Below are 20,559 nucleotides of genomic sequence, written 5' to 3'. Positions count from 1 at the left end.
AGGCAGCAACAGATGTTTCTCTGTCAGGGCACAAAGAGAAAATATCTACTCCAAATTCCACGTAGGCATCAGAAAGGGCATCCAGCTAGTAAACGCTCAGCTCCACTCAGTCACCCCAAATCCATCCCGAAGCAAGGGATTACAGCAGAGGTGGTATTCAGCAGGTTCTCACCAGTTCTGGAGAACTGGTAGTGGAAATTTTGAGTAATTCGGAGAACCGGTAAATACCGCCTCTGGCTGGCCCTGACCCCATCTATTCTCTGCCTCCTGAGTCCCAGCTGATGGGGAGGAAATGAGGATTTTGCAGTATCCTTCCCCTGGAGTGGGGAGGAGAATGGAAATTTTACAGTATCCTTCCCCTGCCACACCCACCAAACCACACCATGCCCACCAAGCACGCCCACAGAACCAGTAGTAATTTTTTTTGAATCCCATCACTGGATTATAGGGTCGTTAAAAGAAAAAAAAATATGAAGAAGATACAGAAATACTAACTGGTATATTTTTCACAAGCACCAGGAACTTTTAAAATTGCAAAGTAAGCAGATTCCCTAACATGGAAAACTGGGATGCTACCAAGCACAGATCCTTTTTCCCCAGTTGCATTGTTCAAGATTGGTGTAGAGTGCACGAAAACCTTAAATCCTTAGTTGGGGAGTTTAAGGTTGTAATCATGGTGAAGTTCATAATGCTTGCTTCATCCAGAGGAACTGCAACTCCCAGGAACCCAGCCAGCCAGCCAGTTACTCGGCCAATGATAACAAATGCTGGTAGTTGTATTGTAGTTGTACTTTTGCAATACTGAGAGGGCTTTATGTTACTGATCTAATTCACATGAAAACATTTGCATCTTCTTGTAAGCCCTCACTTTCTGCATATACATACCTATTTTTTTTAATAATGATTGTATTATTATTGCATATTGCCTTGAATTATAATTGGAAAAAAATAAGAATGCATTGAAAAGCCGAATGTCTCTAACGTTATTCCTTAAGCATCTAAGACATTTTGAAAAGGCATTAGCACTCTTCTGTAAAAATGCATTGGAAATTTCACTTACATACTGTACTTTCAGAGGGAATCTTTGGTTTTTAGGCCATCAGTTATTACGAAGCTGCTGTGAAAACTGGACAGCAGAACATCCTCCGTTACGACTTGGCTGAGCTGCTGCTAAAATTGAGCCAACATGACAAAGCAGAAAAAGTCCTTCGGCAAGCTTTAGATCACGAACCTGGTAAGGCCTTCTCCCCTTTGCTTCAGATTTGTATACGTGGGATAGGCAAACATTTCCAGGACTTATTTAAGCATTTTGAATTTGACCAATCCGCTTGCTTCAATCGTCTATTTTATGTAAGCACTTTGTAGTTACCAGCTAAGTAGATTTTTTTAAAAAAATAACTTTCAGCAGATGTTGGAGAGAAAAGAGGAGCATTGTGGCTAGTTTTTCTTCTCCAACCTGGGAAGCCTCCAGAAGGACTATTCACGGAACAGATCCTTCTGTTTCACAGAACTACTGTATTTTTTGGACTATAAGACACACCAGAGTATAAGATGAACCAAGATTTCAAAGAGGAAAATAAGAAAAAAAATAGTTTTTGCCCTCCCCAGCCCCCAAGGGCGCTCTGCGGGCCTCCCAAACCCTCTGCGCATCCCTTTTTTTGTGAAAAATGGGCCCGTTTTTAGTCTCCCGAACCTCCCATGCATCCCGTTTTTGCCCTCCCCAGCCCCCAGGAGCACACTGCAGGCCTCCCGAAACCCTCTTGTGCATCCCGTTTCTGTGAAAAACAGGCTCATTTTTTGTGAAAATGGGATCTGTGGAGTGGGATTTAGCCAAAAATGGCTGTATTCGGTGTATAAGACGCACTGACATTTCCACCCTCTTTTAAGGGGGGTGCATCTTATACTCCAAAAAGTATGGTAATAACTATGGGGATTTTGACAATTTCCTCTGCCATGCCACCTCAGTTACCCCATTTTTAATCAAATTAAATGAGCTATTTAGGGCTATATTTTTCCTAACTCTTGCCTAAATTTCCTTAATACCTTATTTTCACTGTAACGCTCCCTCTGTAGTATACATGTCTCTCAATTCCATCTCCTTGTATTCCGACAGTCAATGATTTGTCTTCTCTGATGGAAGATATCCATTACCTGGTTCTTCTTGCAAAGATTTACAGCAAAATGGAGAGAACGGAGGATGCGGTTTTTTCATTGCAACAAGTAAAGAAACCCCTTAATCAGCTAAAGCATATATCATTGAAATGACCTTGGGGTTGTTTTTTCCCTAATGGTGATCTGAGTTTTTGTTTTTCTTTCTTTCTGTTTCAAACTTCAATATATTGTATGCTTTGGGGATGGCCATAATGATGTTCCTAGAGGAGAGAATGGATTTTCAATCTCTTTCCCCTGCCTCTTTTACGGAGCAGTCTTAAGGAGGATTTTTACTTTTGTAAATGTAGTTTTTAAAAAAGCCTTTTATAAAGATGCGAAGCAATGGTGGGTTTCCAAATTTTTTACTACCAGTTCGCTCCTGTGCGCTTGTGCGCACAATGCTACTGCACATGTGCAGAAGTGTCCGAGTGGGTGGGCGGAGCCTCCTGCCACCGCTACTACCGGTTTGCCCGATCTGGACTGCCCATCTCTGGTGTGAAGACTCTCAGTGGTTTACTGTAGTTGTTTAATAAGCCACCAAAATTGGATGGAAAATTGGACAACTCATTTTTCAATATATTGTGATTCCAGTTAAGTCACAATTTGGGAAGAATCTTAAGGTGATTGGAAGGGTGGGTTGCTGATGGAAATGCAGATTGTACATCGAAGGTGTCGATCAATACCCTATTGTCTCTCTAGGTTTTGGGGATGTGGAATGGGAGTCAGAAGAGAGATGCTTGGCAGGCTTGGCTGAGTAGGATGTGGGTCTCCCGAGTGCCATTTCAATGTTGGCCCATTACAGCAACTGTTTGTGGACTGTTCTACTCCATGTCACTTTGCCCTCGTGTGTGAGCTAAGACTCAGCAGCAAATGTCCTTTGCATGCCTGAGGTTCAAAGATCCATCCTTGGCATCTGGAGGAGAAGCTTAGAAAGGTCCCTTCTTGAAACCTTTGAGAGCAGTACAAAGTCACAGACATCACTAGACTAACAATACAATTGCTGGTCTCAAATCTATCAAAACACAAATGGGTACAAGCTTAAGTTACAGAAACCCTCAGAGCTCTTCAGAATTATCTCCCAACATCCTTATTCATGATCTCCTTACTGAAAAGCTGGGGGTTTTGGGGGGGCTTTTCCATCAGGCTCGGGAGATGCAAGCCAAAGTACTGAAGCGGATTCAGATTGAGCAGCCAGATGCTGTTCCTTTGCAGAAGCAACTGGCGGCCGAAATTTGTGCAGAGATAGCAAAGCATTCGGCAACCCAGCGGAACTACGAGAAAGCCATTACATTTTACAAAGAAGCTCTTGCACATTGTGAGACCGACAACAAGGTGAGCCGAGTTCCAAGCTGAGGCACTTTTTCCTCAGGTTTGGTTGAAAAGGCTTGGAGGTGGTCGTGTTTGGAAAAAATAGTAAGGCTCTGTCTTTGATTCTCAGGTGATGCTGGAACTTGCCCGTCTATATCTTGCGCTAGATGAAGTGGATGCGTGCCAGTACCAGTGTGCTGCCTTGCTAAAAAATGATCAAGACAATGCAGCAGCCACTACGGTGAGTTAGAATGATTTTTTTTTTTTAAAGGAGCATGTAAACCTTTTTTGCATGGTTACCAACACAGCGGCTAATCTGCAGTCAGACATATTCAAAGTGACAGACCACCGATACAAATAGTAGTTAAAATGGAATCTAAATTAAGAGTTTTAAAATCATTTTAAAATGTAATGCCACTGTCTTTTCCACCTTCCTGTTCCCCAAAATTCTGTAGCAATCAGTGAAAAATAAATGCTAAGCAGACTTTTAGTGGAATGAATGAACTTATGTGTATCCACAATCTACTTCTAATTTATTTTACAATTATAGATCAAGAATACAATCACTAATTACAAGTTAGTCCTTTATGCTATATGGAAAGTAGGCGACCATAGGCCTGTTCTGTCTAGAAGTAGTTCCACAACAACCTTACCACAACAATTAGCAAATTATCTTCTGGGCTGGAAAGCCATGTAATTGCTTGGGACAAGGACTGATCTATCAGTGGCCCCAATTTCATTTCATTTAGCATTGCAGGTGTCAAAGGGCATGCCATTTTGAATTTACCAGCATTTCTGTCCAAGAGAAAGTTGGAATTTGTCTTTTGGTCAATGGAAATGAAATCATGGATCATAGGGTATGCAGTAGAATATGTGAGAGCATTTTAGAAAGAAAAAGGGTTAAAGCAGTGAGAAGCTAGGATGTGTAAGCAGAAGAGGAGAGCTGGCAATTCAAAGCTGGTACTGAAAATGTTAAAAATATTTTGACACGTAAGATATACGAAGATTTAATATACAATTAGCTAGCAAATAGTCCTTTCTGCTCAGTCACTTACACCCTCATAACTTCTTGCCTGGATTACTGTAATGTACTCTATTGGGGGCTGTCCTTGAAAAATATTCAGAACCTTCAACTAGTGCAAATGTGCTGCACAGGTCGTGAATGACTCCAGATATTTGTCACACGTAATACAACTACTTCATGAGCTGCATTGATTGCCAGTGCGTTTCCAGGTGCAATTCACAATACTAGTGGTCACCTTTAAAACCTTTCACAGCTTGGGACTGAGTTATCTGAGGAACTCTCTTCTCACAGTTGTTCTATTCATGCAGTTCGGTCCAGCAAGTTGGACAATGGATATGTTACAGATCTATCAACCAAGGTATGTTAGCTAGCAGGGATTAAGAGACAGGCTTTCTCTTTCATAGCCCTGCCTTCTGCAATATTCTCCTTTCAGAGATCAGGATGACCCTGACCCTACTTGCATTTGTAAGGCCATGAAGACCTGGTTAGGTGCTTTGGCCTGGGGCTCCAAGTGTGTTAAGGACCCAATTTTTTTTGGCTATATGGCAGTAGTTTTACTCAGCAACCATACATATTTGTTCTGACCCCCCTCCGTCCGGTAATGAATGCCAACACAGGCTTAGCTGTTTGCCACACTTTATTGACAGTCCTGTAATCTTGTTGGCTGAAAGCCCAAACACGACTCACAGACAAGATGTTGGCAGCAACCCAGACTCCAACAGATACAGACAAGAGCTTCTCCAGCTCGATACAAACGGAAACACAAGGCAGATAAGACAAAGAGTTCTCCAGATTACAATGAATGGTTGTGTCCTGCAAAAAGCCTCCTCCCAAAGTCCCTTCTTATATACGCTCTTGGGAGGGGCCACGCCACAACCACCTGAGCTTGATTATCTCTTAGGAGCTTGTCTCCGGAGCAGCTGTTGCCTTCGTTTCTCCGCCCTTCTTAATCTTGCGTCAGGGACAAACTCCCTCCGATCCTCCCCACTGCTCCATGCCTCAGGCGCCTCCTGGTGGCCAACCAGCCTCTCTGGTCCCTGCTCTGCGTCTGAACCCTGCCCAGGGTCCTCCACCTCCTCCATAGCCGACTCATAGTGTTCGTCGCTATCTGAGTCGCTCAGCAGCTGCAACAGATCCTGCTGGGTCACAACACATATTTATTCTGTATTGTTTTAATCGTTTTATGATGTAGGCCTCGCAGGGTCATTTATTGAGATGGACAGCTATAGAAGTGTAATTAATTAAATAAACCAAATGAATGAAAGACGAAACTTTCCTCCATTGCTATGAGATTTTCAAATAGATTCCATTATATCATTGCTGGTGTGTGTGTGTCATTTTTAATGGGATTCATTGATGGGAAAAGGATGCTATCTTCTTTCCTCTGGCGTATGGTAAAATGCAGCATTGGCCTCATTTAAATTTGATCCTTCTTCAAAGTGAGTAATTTACCAAATTTTTTGGAGTATAAAACGCATCTTTTTCCCTCAAAAAAGAGGCTAAAAATCTAGGTGTGTCTTATACACTGAGTACAGCATTTTTTGCCTCCTGAAACCCCGCTCCCTTCACCAAAATGGCTGTGCATACCCTTATGGAAGCTTTCAGAGAGCTCCTGGGGGCTGAGGAGGGCAGAAATGAGTGAAAAACTGGCTGGTTTTTGCTCAATTGTGCCCCCCCCCCCCCAAGACCCCAGGAACACTCTATAAGCCTCCTAAAGGCTATGCATGCCCTTTTTGGACAAAAAACGGGCCCGTTTTTGTGAAAAAGGGGCTATTTGGCGGAGGTCTGCAGAGTGCAAAAACTTTTTTTTTTAATTTGCCTCTTCAAAACCTTGGTGCGTCTTATACTCTGAAAAGTATGGTACTTTCCCTTACAGCACTAGCATTTGCCTAGGTGAAATATCCGGCCCAATTGGATTTTTACTCACTGTTGCCAAAGGATGGTGTTTGCAAGATTAGTTCAGTGTAGAGCAGGCCATGCTACTTTCTGATCGGCGAGCCTGGCTGCTTTAATCCTTGTAGATGATGGCTGATCTGATGTTCAAGAAACAGGACTACGAGCAGGCTGTGTTTCATTTCCAGCAGCTTTTGGATCGCCATCCTGGTAAGCATTGAAGCCTTTTGTTGTTCTTTTATTACATGCCTCGTTCAAAAACTTTTTTGTGTTAAATTTAAAGGGTTAAATTTAAAGGGAGACTAGTATAACTTTTTCAAATTGTTTAGCTCTTATCAGCTAGCCATGCCCTTCTGGGATTCGAACCCTGGCCGCTTGCATATTAGGCAGATGTATTAAGCTCTAGGCCACGGGCTCTCCTGGCTCTCAGCTGTATCAGGGGGGAGATTAAGTGTTTTTTCAGTGAGACTGGTCTCTCAGGGCAACCTGGTTTGCCCAAATATGAGATGGAGTGGAAGTATGCTCAGTCCCATATTTGGGTAGACTAGGTCGCCCTGATAGACTAGTCTCACTGGAAAAACACTTGTTCAAAATCACCCAAATCTTGATAAAGGGCTGAAAGAATCAATTTGTTTCCACAAATGATTAGAAATGAAATATTCCATAGAAGTGTGATATGACAATTTACCACATTCAGGATCAGATGAGAAAATGTTTTCTAAACCGTAAAGGACTTTTTGGAAAAAAAGTAGATGAATGGAGAATATATTTATATAATTTGCAGAGCTAAATTATACAATAATTCTGTTTTTTCTGGCCTCCGTGGGCTTTATTGTTTAAAGCACCTGTATTTGTTTTACTCAGGAAAACAGAGTTCCAGTCAGAATAGGAAGTAGGCTATGTCCTATTCAAATGTTAGGGTTAATTTAGCAAAGAACATTCAGACACTCTGCAAGCAGGCACAATTATTGTAGCAATAGCTTTCACCATCTGCATGAGAAGTGTCAGATATTTGCCTGAATCAAGGGTGCTCCCAGCAAGAGTTTCCAGAGGCAGGGGACAAGATGGGAGAAAGGAGAATATATTTGGTGACTTTTGTAGGAAATATCTTTTTGCCATTTGGAGCAGGCAATCTGGATTTCCATGAATTCTTGAAATCCTTAATGTGATTGGGAATAAGAAGCTAAAAGGTGTATTTTGAGAAACATTTTTTTAAAAAAATAACTGTTCATATATTTTTTTAAAAAAGAGAGATACACTGAATATTTGTAGATTGGAAATGATGTGGGTATTGTTCGATACATAACAAGCAGGCTGCGGATATTTTGAGCCTTATTCAGGTGGTTCCTGCAGTACAAAGGCACAGAGTACAGATGAACAACTTGGTGCCTATAATTCTGTTGTTTTCAGCTGTTAAGAGTTCTCAGCTGCATAGGCCAGGCTTAGCTATTGTCTCATCTTCTCTCCCTACCTGCCCTTCCTCTGTGGCAAAATTAAAGAAGTGTGAATGTAATGGAGGAGGCAAGGACTATAATTGCAAGTTTGTTTCTTTACAGCACGGGTGTCAAACTCACAGTGTCACATTGCCGTCACGTGACGTTTCACAATTTTTTTTCCATTCGCTGAGTTGGGGTGGGTGTGGCCTGCGCGAGACGCATCTGGCCCACGGGTTTAATTCTCCTGCAAGTTTATAGAGTGAAGAATCTATGATTTCAGTGTTGGCTTTCTTATAAATTTTCTTTGGTGTTGTGGTTTGTTCTCTGTGTGTATGTGTGTGTTTGTATATGCATATGCATGTCTTTAAAAAATGGCCGTTGCTTTGTGTAATCTAAACATATATTAATAATCAATTACTCTTCATTATTATCATATGCTTAGACAATTATACTACACTCTCTCGTTTAATTGATCTGTTAAGAAGAGCTGGAAAATTAGAGGAAGTTCCAAGATTCCTTGCAATGGCCGAGAAACATTCTCCGAGGACAAAACTTGATTCAGGTTTTCATTATTGCAAAGGATTGTATTTGTGGTAGGTATGGCTAGAAAAGTTCTAAAAATAAAAGAAATTTGCCTTTATGAAATGTTAGACAAGTGAGTTCATTTAATATATCTGTGTCATGTATGCACCATGATTGATTCTTGATGCCTAGCAAAGTATGCCTTTTTTGCATTTTCTTCTTCTCTACCTCCAATGTCCTTGAGCTACAAGCTGCTATTCCTCTATAACCTCTTGTCTTAGGTGTTTATGTGGCTCTTTTAATTGAAGCTTAATGTGTTGGATAAACTCAGCCACTCTGTGTTTATACATACAGTAGCAGAATGTATCCCTCTGCAGTATAGTTATATATATAATATAGAGGAACACATCCTGCTACTCTTATTAGGTTAGTAAAAAAGGTTGAAAATATTGCCATGCTTTTTCAGATCAAGGGAGCGCTAAACGGTGATGTGCTATATTCAAATGCTAATTGAATATATACTTTAATAGAAGATAAGTGTGTAAATGTATGCAAGTGGCTTACCCATACATTTAAAGTTTTATTTGATGATGATTCTTGGCGTTAACAACACGATGTAAAAGAGATTACGTTTCTCCTGTAAAGGATTACCTATCAGTCCCAGAATTAGCACTTTTACTCTATTTTCATATTTGAAAGGGAGATTGGATGCCAGATGCTTTACACAGATAAGCTAATTAATTTGCTAAGTGTGATTTTAAAAAATGAACCTGGTGTAAAGCTGACTTGAGTTTGTGTGTAAAGATAGCTCCCTTAGCAGCAATTGTAATCTTACTGCATTATGCTTTATTAGTCTGGTGCCCCAGACTATTTTTCATTTAGCTACAAATATGTTCTTGTCTTCTCTTATGTTTGAACATACTATTTTTTTAATTTCTGGGAACTAAATGAGACATTAACCAAAATGGCATTTAATTTTCTCTAGTAGCTGCATCCGTATTTATCATTATCTTATCTTTTCCCTCTGTGGAATCATAATGAAATATGAACTTCATGTTTTCTCAAGCCTGAAGTTGCAAAATGTAAACACTGTAACTACAATAATATTTTTTTCTTTTCTTTTAAATTCTTTCCACACAAGGTAGTAAATTTAATTCTTTTGCTAGGTACACTGGTGAACCAAATGATGCCCTTCGACATTTTAACAAAGCAAGAAAGGATAATGACTGGGGACAAAATGCAGTGTACAATATGATTGAAATTTGCTTAAACCCTGACAATGAAACAATTGGAGGTGAGGTATTTGAACATCTGGATGGTGACATAGAGTAAGTGATGGCGACTCCTACTACTTTTAGATGGTATCCTGTTCAATGAATTCAATCAGTCATGTTTGGAAGAATCCAGTTTGTTTTTGGGTGCAAACTGTGTAGGATGAAGCAGTAAATTTAGGACAATTTATCCTGTGGATTGTTAGATGACAGTGTTAATAAGAAGTACCTGATGCTGAAAAAAAATTGTTTGTGGGTTAAATTTTCAAACGGTGATTTCTACTTCAGCCTGACCTTACACTGAAGACGTCTAAAAGGCTTCAAAGCTTATCTAGCTAATTCAATAAAATGGGAAAATAATTTCTCTAATTGTACAGTTGTTGACATTTTTTGTCAAATTTTTTTTTTGCTTTTTCCACGCTCAGCAAGAAAGATTGAAATCCATCTTCAGACATTCAAAGAACAAAAAGAAAAAAAAGTACATTATGGAACTAGAGATGCCTGTTGTAGCGTTGTCCTTGACAGAGTGGATTTGTGTTATGGGTGGAATGGTATCTGATGGAGTGTTGACGTTAACATCCATAAACCAAATTCTTCCGAGACCAATTTTCACTGAATTCTCAAAAGAGGGCTTAAGAGTCAAGGGACCGATACAATATGAGCATTGTGGTGCATTGTTACATAAAGAGGCATCACCTCTCTCTATGCATTAAACTGAAAAGTGCTCTTAAATACTTTTTTTGCATTTATATCTTGATTACATGCAAGAATGTGTCGTTCCCGCCTACTGCTAATGCGTTCTAAAATATAACCTTGATGTTTTTTCTCGCATCTAGTAGTTCTACAGAAAAGCAAGAATCAGTCCAGCTGGCTGTGAGAACAGCAGAAAAACTCCTAAAAGAATTGAAGCCTCAGACTGCTCAAGGTCACGTTCAGCTTGGCATCATGGAAAATTACTGTTTAATGGCCACGAAACAAAAATCAAATGTTGAACGAGCACTACAGGCCTTTACAGAAATTGTTACTAATGAGGTAAGTTGAAAACATTTGTTCAGTTGAAAACATCTAGAGCAGGGATGTTAAACTGGCGGCCCATGGGCCAGATGCATCACACACAGGCCACGCCCACTCCAGCTCTGTGAATGGGAAAACCGTTGCCAAACGTCACATGACGGCAGCGTGATGCGGCGAGTTTTACATCCCTGATCTAGTGTTTAATATGAAAAAGTGCACTTTGTGATGGGATGTGGATAGAGGGAGTCTAAGAAAATATCTCCCCCTCTCTCTCTCTACATACTTACATACATACATACATACATACATACATACATACATGGCTGTGTGTGTGTATGTTTAACAATAACTCTGGAACGTCTTGAGCAATTTCAACCAAACCTGGTACACAGATCACTTACTTAGTCTCTGGAAAATATATTGTGGGGGTAAGACACCTGTAACACCCCTCAGGATGTGTGTTCTGTAAAGATGCAGCCTGTTGTGCCTTAAAATGGCTTCTACTGTACTGCCGTAAAATGGCTTTTACTGTGCAGCGCAGTGGAATTGCCATGGTAATGGCTTCACAGTACTCTACAAGGGGGCTCCCTCAGGTAAGGGGAAAAATCCAACATTAGAAATTACGTTTAGTCCTGACATTTTCCCCCTATAAATAAATACCTGGGCAACGGCAGGTTATCGGCTAGTAGGATATAAATCATTCTTTTTTTTTTTTTTTTTTTTTTTTATAATAAAATTTTATTGGTTTTTCAAAATTTATAGGGAAAAGGGTAAATGGACAGGTATACAAATTTTGGCAGTTGCAAAGTGTGTGAGGCCCCCCTCCCTCCATACCCATAGCGTACATTTATATATAATGCATTAGTATATAATTGATTATAATCAGCATATTAGTTCTATTATTAAATTCAATCAAATTAAACATTACAATATAAAATCCAAATATAATTCCATTTTCACTTTCGGTCAATTTATAATAATATGATTTTCATATTTATTTCTGTGATCTGAGTCTTCTTGCTATTGCCCCATCTCCCTCCACTGGCAGAGCTCTGGCCCCTCCCGTGTCCTGCGTGTCCGTTGTAGTGTCTGGTGGTTTCTCTAGGAGTGTTTTATTTTTTTCCATAAAGGCCTGCGCCTCTATGGGTGAATTAATTCTGATTCTTGTCTCCTCCCAGAATATCAGCATACCTTCAGGCATCAACCATCTAAACCACACCCCTTTCTGGTATAATTTATTCGCTAATTGCGAATAATTTTTTCTTTTTTCTCTAATCTTCTTAGGGATCTGCTTCAGAATGGTTATCTCCATATCATGATATGTCAATGCTTGCCCCCTCTGTACACCCAGAATTTCATCTCTTGTGGTTTTTCTAAGGAATTTAATGTGAACCTCCCTGGGTAAATTGTGTGTTCTAGCATAAGCTGAGTTCACTCTATAAACCAGATCTATATCCCACCCCATCTGTTGTTTTTCTTTGTGTGTATAGTCAGCCAGAATGTTTGTCATGATGTCCCTTATATTTTCCCCATCTTCTTCTATAACATTTTGAAATCTAAGATAATAGGACATTCTCTCAAATTCTAATTTCATCTGTTGGATGTCAAGATCTTTGTTCCCTTTCTGCACGGCTTCCACCCCCCCCCTCACCTCCTCCACCCCCCCTTCCACAAGATTCAGTCTTTGTGAGTTCTTATATATTTGGGCTTGATTTTCTTTAATTTCATCTTTCATTTCCCTTAACTGTTTCTTGATTTCCTCCTGGCCCTGTAGAATTTGTTGAAGCATTTGTTGAAAGTCCATCTCTGTAGTCTTATGGTGCATCAGTTCTGTTATCTTTGACTGTGTGGCTGGACTGGATGTTGCGGATGTTGGAGCAGAAGTGGCAAAGCCAGGTTTTCCAGGAGGGGGTCTTTTAGATGCCATCCTTTATAACGTTAAAAGTTCAGTCCAAATATGAAGTAAGCAATTAGAAAAGAAGGGTAGCCAGGTGAATCCGGGAGCAGAATAACCAGGCAGAAGAGAATCTCTCCAATAAGTCTGGCAATAGATAGAAAATTTCCCCTAGAAGGTTAAAAAAATACCAATCCACAAGAGGTTCCTCTGGGAGACACGGAGACAAAGACCGGAAGCCTGAATTTTAAAGGTGGAGTCAGGTTTCAGAGTTCATAAAGACAACGGAAGTGTGCCATCTTGCCCTGCCAGTTTTGGGCACAGAGGCGTAACAAAGTTTTAGAAAGTTCCAAAAGTCCTCAAATCATTGTAATATGTAAAATTAAATTGAAAAGAAAATCATCTCAGCCTAAGTGAGGCTTCATTCGTTGGCTCTCCCCCCTCCTCCTTCCCCGGGGGCTGAGAGCAAAATTGTTTCTTGCCGCTTGTCCAAGGGGGGGGGGGAAAACCCCCCTCCCTCCAGCCGCACCTCCAAAATGCTCCGAAAGTTGTTTTAAAGTTTTAAAAGCTGAATCAAATCTTCATGCAAAGTAAGGGATGAAGAGAGAGGCAACCTCACCGCACCGCAGCTGCTTCCTTCAATTGTAGCATTCTCCAGTCGGCTTGTAGCGAGGCGCGAGGCGTGGAAACGCGATGCGCCCTCCGAGCTTGCTCCCCGGTGCCTTGGGCGCGCGAGAGAGCCCCCGCCGGCTGCCGCCGCTGCAGGAGACCTCCGCGATGCCGCCCCTCCGGCAGGACCCCTCTGCGGGGTGTCCTGTGCCCCCCAAGGAGTGGGGAAGCCCACCGGGGAGCCGGAGCGGGCAAAGAGCTGCCCGTCGCCGCCGCCGCCGGAACCGGAACTCAGGATATAAATCATTCTTGTCATGTGGCTGTAAGCGTTAGATTCTGGCTTCTAGTGAAATATAGTTATTGATAACCATTTTCCTGTCTTTTGCTAGCCTTAGAGCATACATGGAAACCACTGGAAGAAAAATATACTGACTGTGCAAAATTCATCAATGAGATTGAGAAAAAAAACAATGATTTGCTAAAATGATTTGCTTGGTGAGATGGCTGGGGGATTCTGGGAGTTGAAGTCCGTACATGTTAAAGTTGCCAAAGTTGAGAAACACAATACAAATCTGTTTTCCTGCACCTGTTTAGCAGAAAAATGTTTAGGGCTCTTGAGAGCACTGCACATTGATCTTTAGATTGGGACTGAATGTGCGCCACAATATACACGGTCTGCAAAAGTTTATTTTTCTGTAGCATTCTCGGTTTATCTTCTCTGTTCCATCTATTGTTGTAGAAGGATCATGTCCCAGCACTTTTGGGAATGGCTACAGCGTACATGATTTTAAAGCAAACCCCAAGAGCCAGAAACCAGTTGAAGCGAATTTCCAAAATGAACTGGAATCCCATTGATGCCGAAGAATTTGAAAAAAGTTGGCTTTTACTTGCAGATATTTACATCCAGTCTTCAAAATATGACATGGCGAGTGAATTACTAAAGCGATGCCTTCGACACAACAGGGTAATTAGCAAACCAGAAACCATTTTAAAGCTATTAATTGGTGAATCGATCTCTTGAGATTTGTAATGAGCACTTAAGAGGAAGATGCTTACGGCTACAACTATAGCTCATAATAGGTTTCCTTGCAATCCTTGGTTTATTCAAGCAATTCTTCTATTTCCTTTGCAGGTAGTCCTCAACTTACAACAATTCATTTAGTGCCCTTTCAAAGTTACATCATTGAAAAAGGTGACTTATGACCATTTTCATATTTACAACTGTTGCAGCACCCCCATGGTCATATGATCCAAATTCAGATAGCAATAGCACTTAGCCGTTTATACCGCTTCATAATGCTTTTACAGCCCTCTTTAAGCGGTTTACAGAGTCAGCCTATTGCCTCCAACAATCTGGGTCCTCATTTTACCCACCTCGGAAGGATGGAAGGCTGAGTCAACCTTGAACCAGTGAGATTTGAACTCCCAAATTGTAGTCAGCTGGCAGTCAGCAGAAGTAGCCTGCAGTACTGCACTCTAACCACTGCGCCACCTCGGCGTTTTCAGCTCCTCAGATGCTTGACAACTGACTCATACTTATGATAGTTGCAATGTCCTGGGGTCATGTTATCACCTTTTGTGACCTTCTGACAAGCAAAGTCAATGGGAAAGCCAGAGTCACTTAACAAATAACTTAACAACTGCAGTGATTCACTTAACAACTGTGGCATAAAGGGTCGTAAACTGACTTAACCAATGTCTCACTTGGCAGTAGAAACTTTGGCCTCAATTCAGGTCATAGGTTGAGGACTACCTGTTTTAGCAAACAAAGAGAAAGTTCTGGGTTAGTCTAACATCCATAACATACTTTTTAGAAAAAAGCCCCAGAACTAACATTATTTTAATAATAGGATTCTAACTTTAGGAATAATATCCTTGTTTTTTTGTTTTTTGTTTTAGTCCTGTTGCAAAGCTTATGAATATATGGGATACATTATGGAAAAAGAGCAAGCTTACAGAGATGCGGCTATAAACTATGAGATGGCCTGGAAATATGGGAACCACACCAATCCAGCCATTGGTAGGTCTGTTCTTGGCATCTGCTTTTTGTGGTCTTCCAATAATTATTACCAGCCACGGCAAATTATTTGTCAATGTTGCAGAGTTTGGAAATGGGAAACATGCACCTACTATCAGGTCAGATTATATGTTCCCCTATTCTTTACCAAATGGGATGTGGTGGCTCAGTAGCTAAGACGCTGAACTTGTCGATCAGAAAGGTCAGCAGTTCAAATCCCTAGTGTTCCATAACGAAGTGAGCTCCCGTTACTTGTCCCAGCTTCTACCAACCTAGCAGTTTGAAAGCATGTAAAAATGCAAGTAGAAAAATAGGAACCACCTTTGGTGGGAAGGTAACAGCATTCCCGACCACATGACCACAGAGACGTCTTCGGACAGCACTGGCTCTTCGGCTTTGAAATGGAGATGAGCACCGTCCCCTAGTCTGGAACGATTAGCACATATGTGCGAGGGGAACCTTTACCTTTACCTATTCTTTACCAGATCATTTTTCACCTGCTCTGATACCTAGCATTAGAATATTAAGGAATTGGTATTAGAACATCTATTGTAAATTTTGACCTCAGCCTGTTGAAAGTAGAATATTGAAGAGAGAGATAGACACTGCCAGTGGGTCAATAAAATGTGTATGATTTGTTCTTTAAAAGTTTCTGTTTTAGCCTTGATGTCAAGATCTGTGTTCAGTTTAGTACTTTTAATTGGAAAATATATTCCTTCAAATAGTAGAAATCTATTTGAATGTATCTGAAATTAGTCAAATGTATTAACAAACCCATTAGAAGATGACAGTGCTGTCATCCAAGTAGACGCCACATATCTTTGCTTGGAAATCTACTATTGAGCAGTTATATATGGCACTGTGCTGCAGGCTAATAAATTGTGTTTGATTTTATCAAGAGGCAGCCCTGTGTTAAATTAGAAAAACAGAACATAAAACAGTAATTCAGAAAACAAAAACGCCATTCCTCCTTTTTATAAGTATGATGCATGTATTTATTGCAGTGTAATATCATATGGAAATAACATTCTGTATGTAATAGAAAATTGCTAGTTTTTTCCTAAAATTGGTACCCGTCTCTTTTAAAAATATTTGGAAAGCCATTAATGCAATTAATGGAGATTGCATGTTTTAATCCTGGAACACTATAATTTTTAGACGAGCTTTTTGAGCCATTGTGGCACAGTGGTTGGAACGCAGTATTGCAAGCTAATTCTGCTGACTGCCAGCAGTTCGAAACTCACCGGCTCAGGGTTGACTCAGCCCTTCCTTCCATCCTTCCGAAGTGGGCAAAATGAGGACCCAGATTGTTGCGTGCAATAGACTGACTCTGTAAACTGCTTAGAGAGGGCTGTAAAGTACTGTGAAGCAGTATATAAGTCTAAGTGCTATTGCTATTTTTGTGCTTGTCTGCACTCTCTCTCTCTCACACACACACACACATACACAACTTATAGGCATTCATAGACAGGCATCAAGTTGTCTAGATGGAAAAGTTAGCTAAGGTAGAATTTAGTTGAAGGGAAGCTACTTAATTTCCTTGTGGATAGAAACAAACATGCTTTCAAGAACAGTAAGCTCTGCTCTCATTTATCCCTTCAAAAGTTCTTAAACTGTTGAGAGGAGAAAAATGCTACCGGTTTCAACATTTGTAGAATTGTCGGGGTTCAGCGCTTTCTCTCCTTTTGTTTACTCTAGTCCTCTGTGATACCTGTAGGCCTTAGGAGAAAATTCACTTGAATTTGGGAGATGAGTGTAGCTTTCTGTATTCAACTCTTAAATCCACAAGCCCTTTTCCTCTGCCTGGCCTTGGAGCTCAAATCCATGTTGTTACAACACATTCTTCCTTCCATGAAGCCACTGAGGAATGCTGCATACCTACTACTGAAATGTAATCGACTCCAGAGTGAACTCCATAAAAAGAATGTGTACCAAGTCTGTCCAAACCCAAGCTCCATAGAGCCGGCTTGTTATCGTTTATGATATAGCACAGCACTTTCTAACCTGAGCAAAGTTAACATAAACATACCTAATTGTGCTAAATCCAAAGGTTTCCTCAGTTCCATAGGACCCATTGAGGATTATTTCATGCACAGTACAAGAATGTGGGTGAAAGTTTCTACCCCTCTAGAACCACAGGGGCAACGTCTCTGTGAATAAGGGGTCCCTTCTACGGTGCCGCAAGAAGATGCTCTTTGATTTCCAAATACAAGGGCCAATCAGATAAATTTTATGTTAGCTTTTAAAGGACACTAATCCTATACTTACAAATCAGGTGGCCAATTTTTTTTTTACCAAGTCACACAATTGCAAAATGTTTATTTAGATATGCTGTTTTATTGTCCCATTTTCCCCTTCCCTAATTGTTGTGTTAAACTGTTTCTTCTTTTGCTGCAATTTCATTATTATTATTAAATTGTAAAAAGATGGTCAAAGACCATAATACAGATATTTGATCTGATATTTCGTGCAGATGAGCCTGGGAAATTGATTGGGATGTTCTTTTCAAATCATGTGCTTTGTGAGCTAAATGAAGGTGTTGTAGTAAGCAGCTATGAAATTAACTTTTTGCAGTCAGAAAATGTGAAGGAAAGGAGATGGATGGTGGGAAATTAAAAGAAAAACTTATCTATTGTTTGTCCTTTCTTTTCCTGTTTCGTGGTATTAAGGATTTTGAGCTTGAGGGATAAGGGTAAATTTTGACGGGGATGAAAATTCTGTATAATAGACCAATAGATTATCTTCTCATTTTGAAAACTTCCATTTGTACCATAATTTAAACTGGAGAGAGAAACATGCACATGCACATGTCATCCTAGTTCTTAATTTTTATTTCTTTAAAAACATTCCTTTGCAAAATCTGTATCATTCTGCTTTTACAGGTTTCAAGCTAGCTTTTAATTATCTGAAAGCCAAGAGACACATTGATGCTATCACTATTTGTCATAAGGTAAACTACACTGACTATCTGATAATGAAAGGGGTGTATGTGTGTTGCATGTTAAGAATCAGAATAAAGCAAATGTATAAATTTATGGTGGAACAAATCTAAACAATATAGTTACATCTGTTTTAAAGTTAACTTGTAGCTTGAAAAGCCGTCTCAATGCAAGTTTTTTTTTTATTCAACAGGTTTTAGGAGCACATCCAAATTACCCGAAGATAAAAAAAGAAATACTTGATAAAGCACGTGCCTCTTTAAGGACTTGAGCATTGATGAATGCATTTATGTTAATTTGGAAGATAAAAGGAGCTTAAAAGTCATCTGTAAAATTGAAGATGCTGCACACCCAACTAGTTCCCAGTGAAAACCAGCAGAGACTACTTGTAGATTTATTTTAAAAACAGGCTGCTTTAGTATTTAGGGTTCAGTAAAAACAAAAGATCATTGGTGTCTCACTTTCCCCCTGTAGATACTGGCTGCAAGCCAGATAAACTGAGTAAAAGAAACAACATGCACAGCTGGAACTTTCTTTGAAGATCACTCTGTGGCAGAGAAATCTGTAGAGAGAACTTCCAGCTGTGTCTATTGCTCTTTCTACATTGTAGAGGTGATTTATTTGGAGTGTAATCAATGTTTTGAAACAGGGTCTACTCTGAATCCCCATGAATACCAAGAAAGGGGAAAATAAAGTACTATACTACAATGTTATATTTGTATTTCTCTAGTTTTAACTTCTGTTTTTGTAAGGTATCATTCCTCTTTGTTGGAAACCTTAAGCAATAACTAATTCTTATTTAATTTTTTTTTACTATAGCAATAAGACTTCAATTTTGCATGTTTGTGCACAATATTGCATATAAATATGCAACAGTATGAAGAACATGATATAAAATGAAATATCTCTGTTCTAGGCTTTTCCCAAGGATTTTTTCCCATGTTAACAGCTGTATTTTCTGTTGTCCTTCCACAATATTCAACCTATCCATCTTCTGGAAACTGAATCAAATTAAGAAATGAAGCCTTTTCTAAAATTACCATGGAGTTCTTAAAGTTAAAGAGATATTTGAACTTCAGTTGCTTACATTAAAACCCAACATTTAAATAAAAAACAATCCAAACATCCAAATTGTTCTCTATATCTCTGAGTCTATATAGTACTATCTTTTTATTATCACTTCTGAGAAAGATACAATTGGCTCTCATACTTGCTCTTAATTGATTCTTTGGGCTATTGTGACAAGAAACTATCAAGTGATTTATTGCCTGCCTAGATTTAGAATTTCCAGACAAGATTATTTCCGAGAAACTTTCTTTTTAATGATCCAATGAATGCCTATGCTATTTTGAATTGATTATAATCTAAATAGATATATGCGCCACCCAACCATTTTTGTTGTTCTATCTCAAAACATGTTCACATAATCTGCTTTCTTCCAACCGTTTGCTAAATCAGTTGGAGATAGAGAACTTTTTAAAAGGAAAGGTTAGCCTTGACCAGGCATTTCCCCCCAGTGTTTTTATTACTCTTTTTGTGGAAAATCTGGGTGTGGCAAGATTGCTTTTTAAAAGCAAAAAAAGTAGTGTACATTGCAATGTTTCCTTTTGCCACCTTTGGATTTTTTTAAGGCTTGCATCTTAAAATCAAACAGTTTTTATAGCCAGCAGTGTTTAGTGTAAAATGCACCAAACGGGATTGATGGCCTGCCCCTTTCCACATGTGACATAGTTATTACTTGTCAGTTCTGCCTGTGATTCTATGAAACTGTCAAACTGGTAGGCCACGGGCTGGATGCATCAATTGCAGGCCACTCCCATCCGCAAAGAAAAACATTGCAATAAGTCACGTGACACGATCGAGTTTGACAGCCCTGTTATAAAAGGAGGTATGTAGGTAAGGCTATTTGAAGTAGGGAGGGGGAGTTCAAAGAAGAAAATTCCATTGTTATTTCCTTTATGGTCATGGTTTAAACCAATCTTGTATGGTATTAATACAAGAGAAACAGAATAATTAAAACTGTATGCCATGTAAAGCTCGGGACCTATATCTGCATCATCCAACCCTCAGGCACTGTATAAAATATTTATATAATTTTCTCATTGGTATCTATGAAGTCTGAAAACTATCGATCAGTGTTACAGGTTATTTTTGGAAAAGTAAGTGAATGTTTACTGTATATTATTATATAAAAACAGATTCTCACATTTATTTTTACTTAATGCAGAAGTGTGAGTTCTGTGATTAGGTCCTACAACTTCCTGGTATCCTTAAATCCAATTTCAATTTTCAAAGAGTGATGATAAGTTTTCATCCTTGTGGTTGAGTGTTGGTTCATTTTTCTGTGTCATATCGACATCCTGTTGCTGCACCAATTGTTGCTATACAGTACACCAACAGTCTTTATTTAGTTTTCCTGGTTTTGCTTTTTTAAAAACTCTTCCTTTTATGTAAACTATACATAGAGATGAATTTTTGCAG

The 20,559-nt window shown here is 39.6% G+C and overlaps 1 protein-coding gene across 2 annotated transcripts in view; it reads left to right on the top strand.

The window, feature by feature from the left end:
- The window catches only part of TTC21B (tetratricopeptide repeat domain 21B), a 58,486-nt gene extending 38,201 nt beyond the window's left edge, over positions 1-20,285 (top strand). The window contains exons 18-29 of one of the 2 annotated variants that reach the window (XM_081934714.1): positions 1,096-1,234; positions 2,114-2,220; positions 3,295-3,483; positions 3,590-3,700; positions 6,505-6,586; positions 8,255-8,405; positions 9,501-9,662; positions 10,442-10,637; positions 13,862-14,086; positions 15,022-15,142; positions 18,022-18,089; positions 18,272-20,285. In XM_081934714.1, the coding sequence (XP_081790840.1) occupies positions 1,096-1,234; positions 2,114-2,220; positions 3,295-3,483; positions 3,590-3,700; positions 6,505-6,586; positions 8,255-8,405; positions 9,501-9,662; positions 10,442-10,637; positions 13,862-14,086; positions 15,022-15,142; positions 18,022-18,089; positions 18,272-18,349 (1,629 nt within the window). In that variant the 3' untranslated portion in view covers positions 18,350-20,285. The remainder of the gene's footprint in view (positions 1-1,095; positions 1,235-2,113; positions 2,221-3,294; positions 3,484-3,589; positions 3,701-6,504; positions 6,587-8,254; positions 8,406-9,500; positions 9,663-10,441; positions 10,638-13,861; positions 14,087-15,021; positions 15,143-18,021; positions 18,090-18,271) is intronic. The other variant, XR_014173713.1, reaches the window with a different exon arrangement.
- The last annotated feature ends 274 nt before the right edge of the window (positions 20,286-20,559 follow it).

The sequence above is a fragment of the Natrix helvetica genome, assembly GCF_964273705.1.
Source record: "Natrix helvetica genome assembly, chromosome: 1".
In the NCBI taxonomy this organism is placed as follows: domain Eukaryota; kingdom Metazoa; phylum Chordata; class Lepidosauria; order Squamata; family Natricidae; genus Natrix; species Natrix helvetica.
The sequence above is the reverse complement of the archived record's forward strand: the minus strand, read 5'-3'. Positions and strand labels throughout refer to the sequence as shown.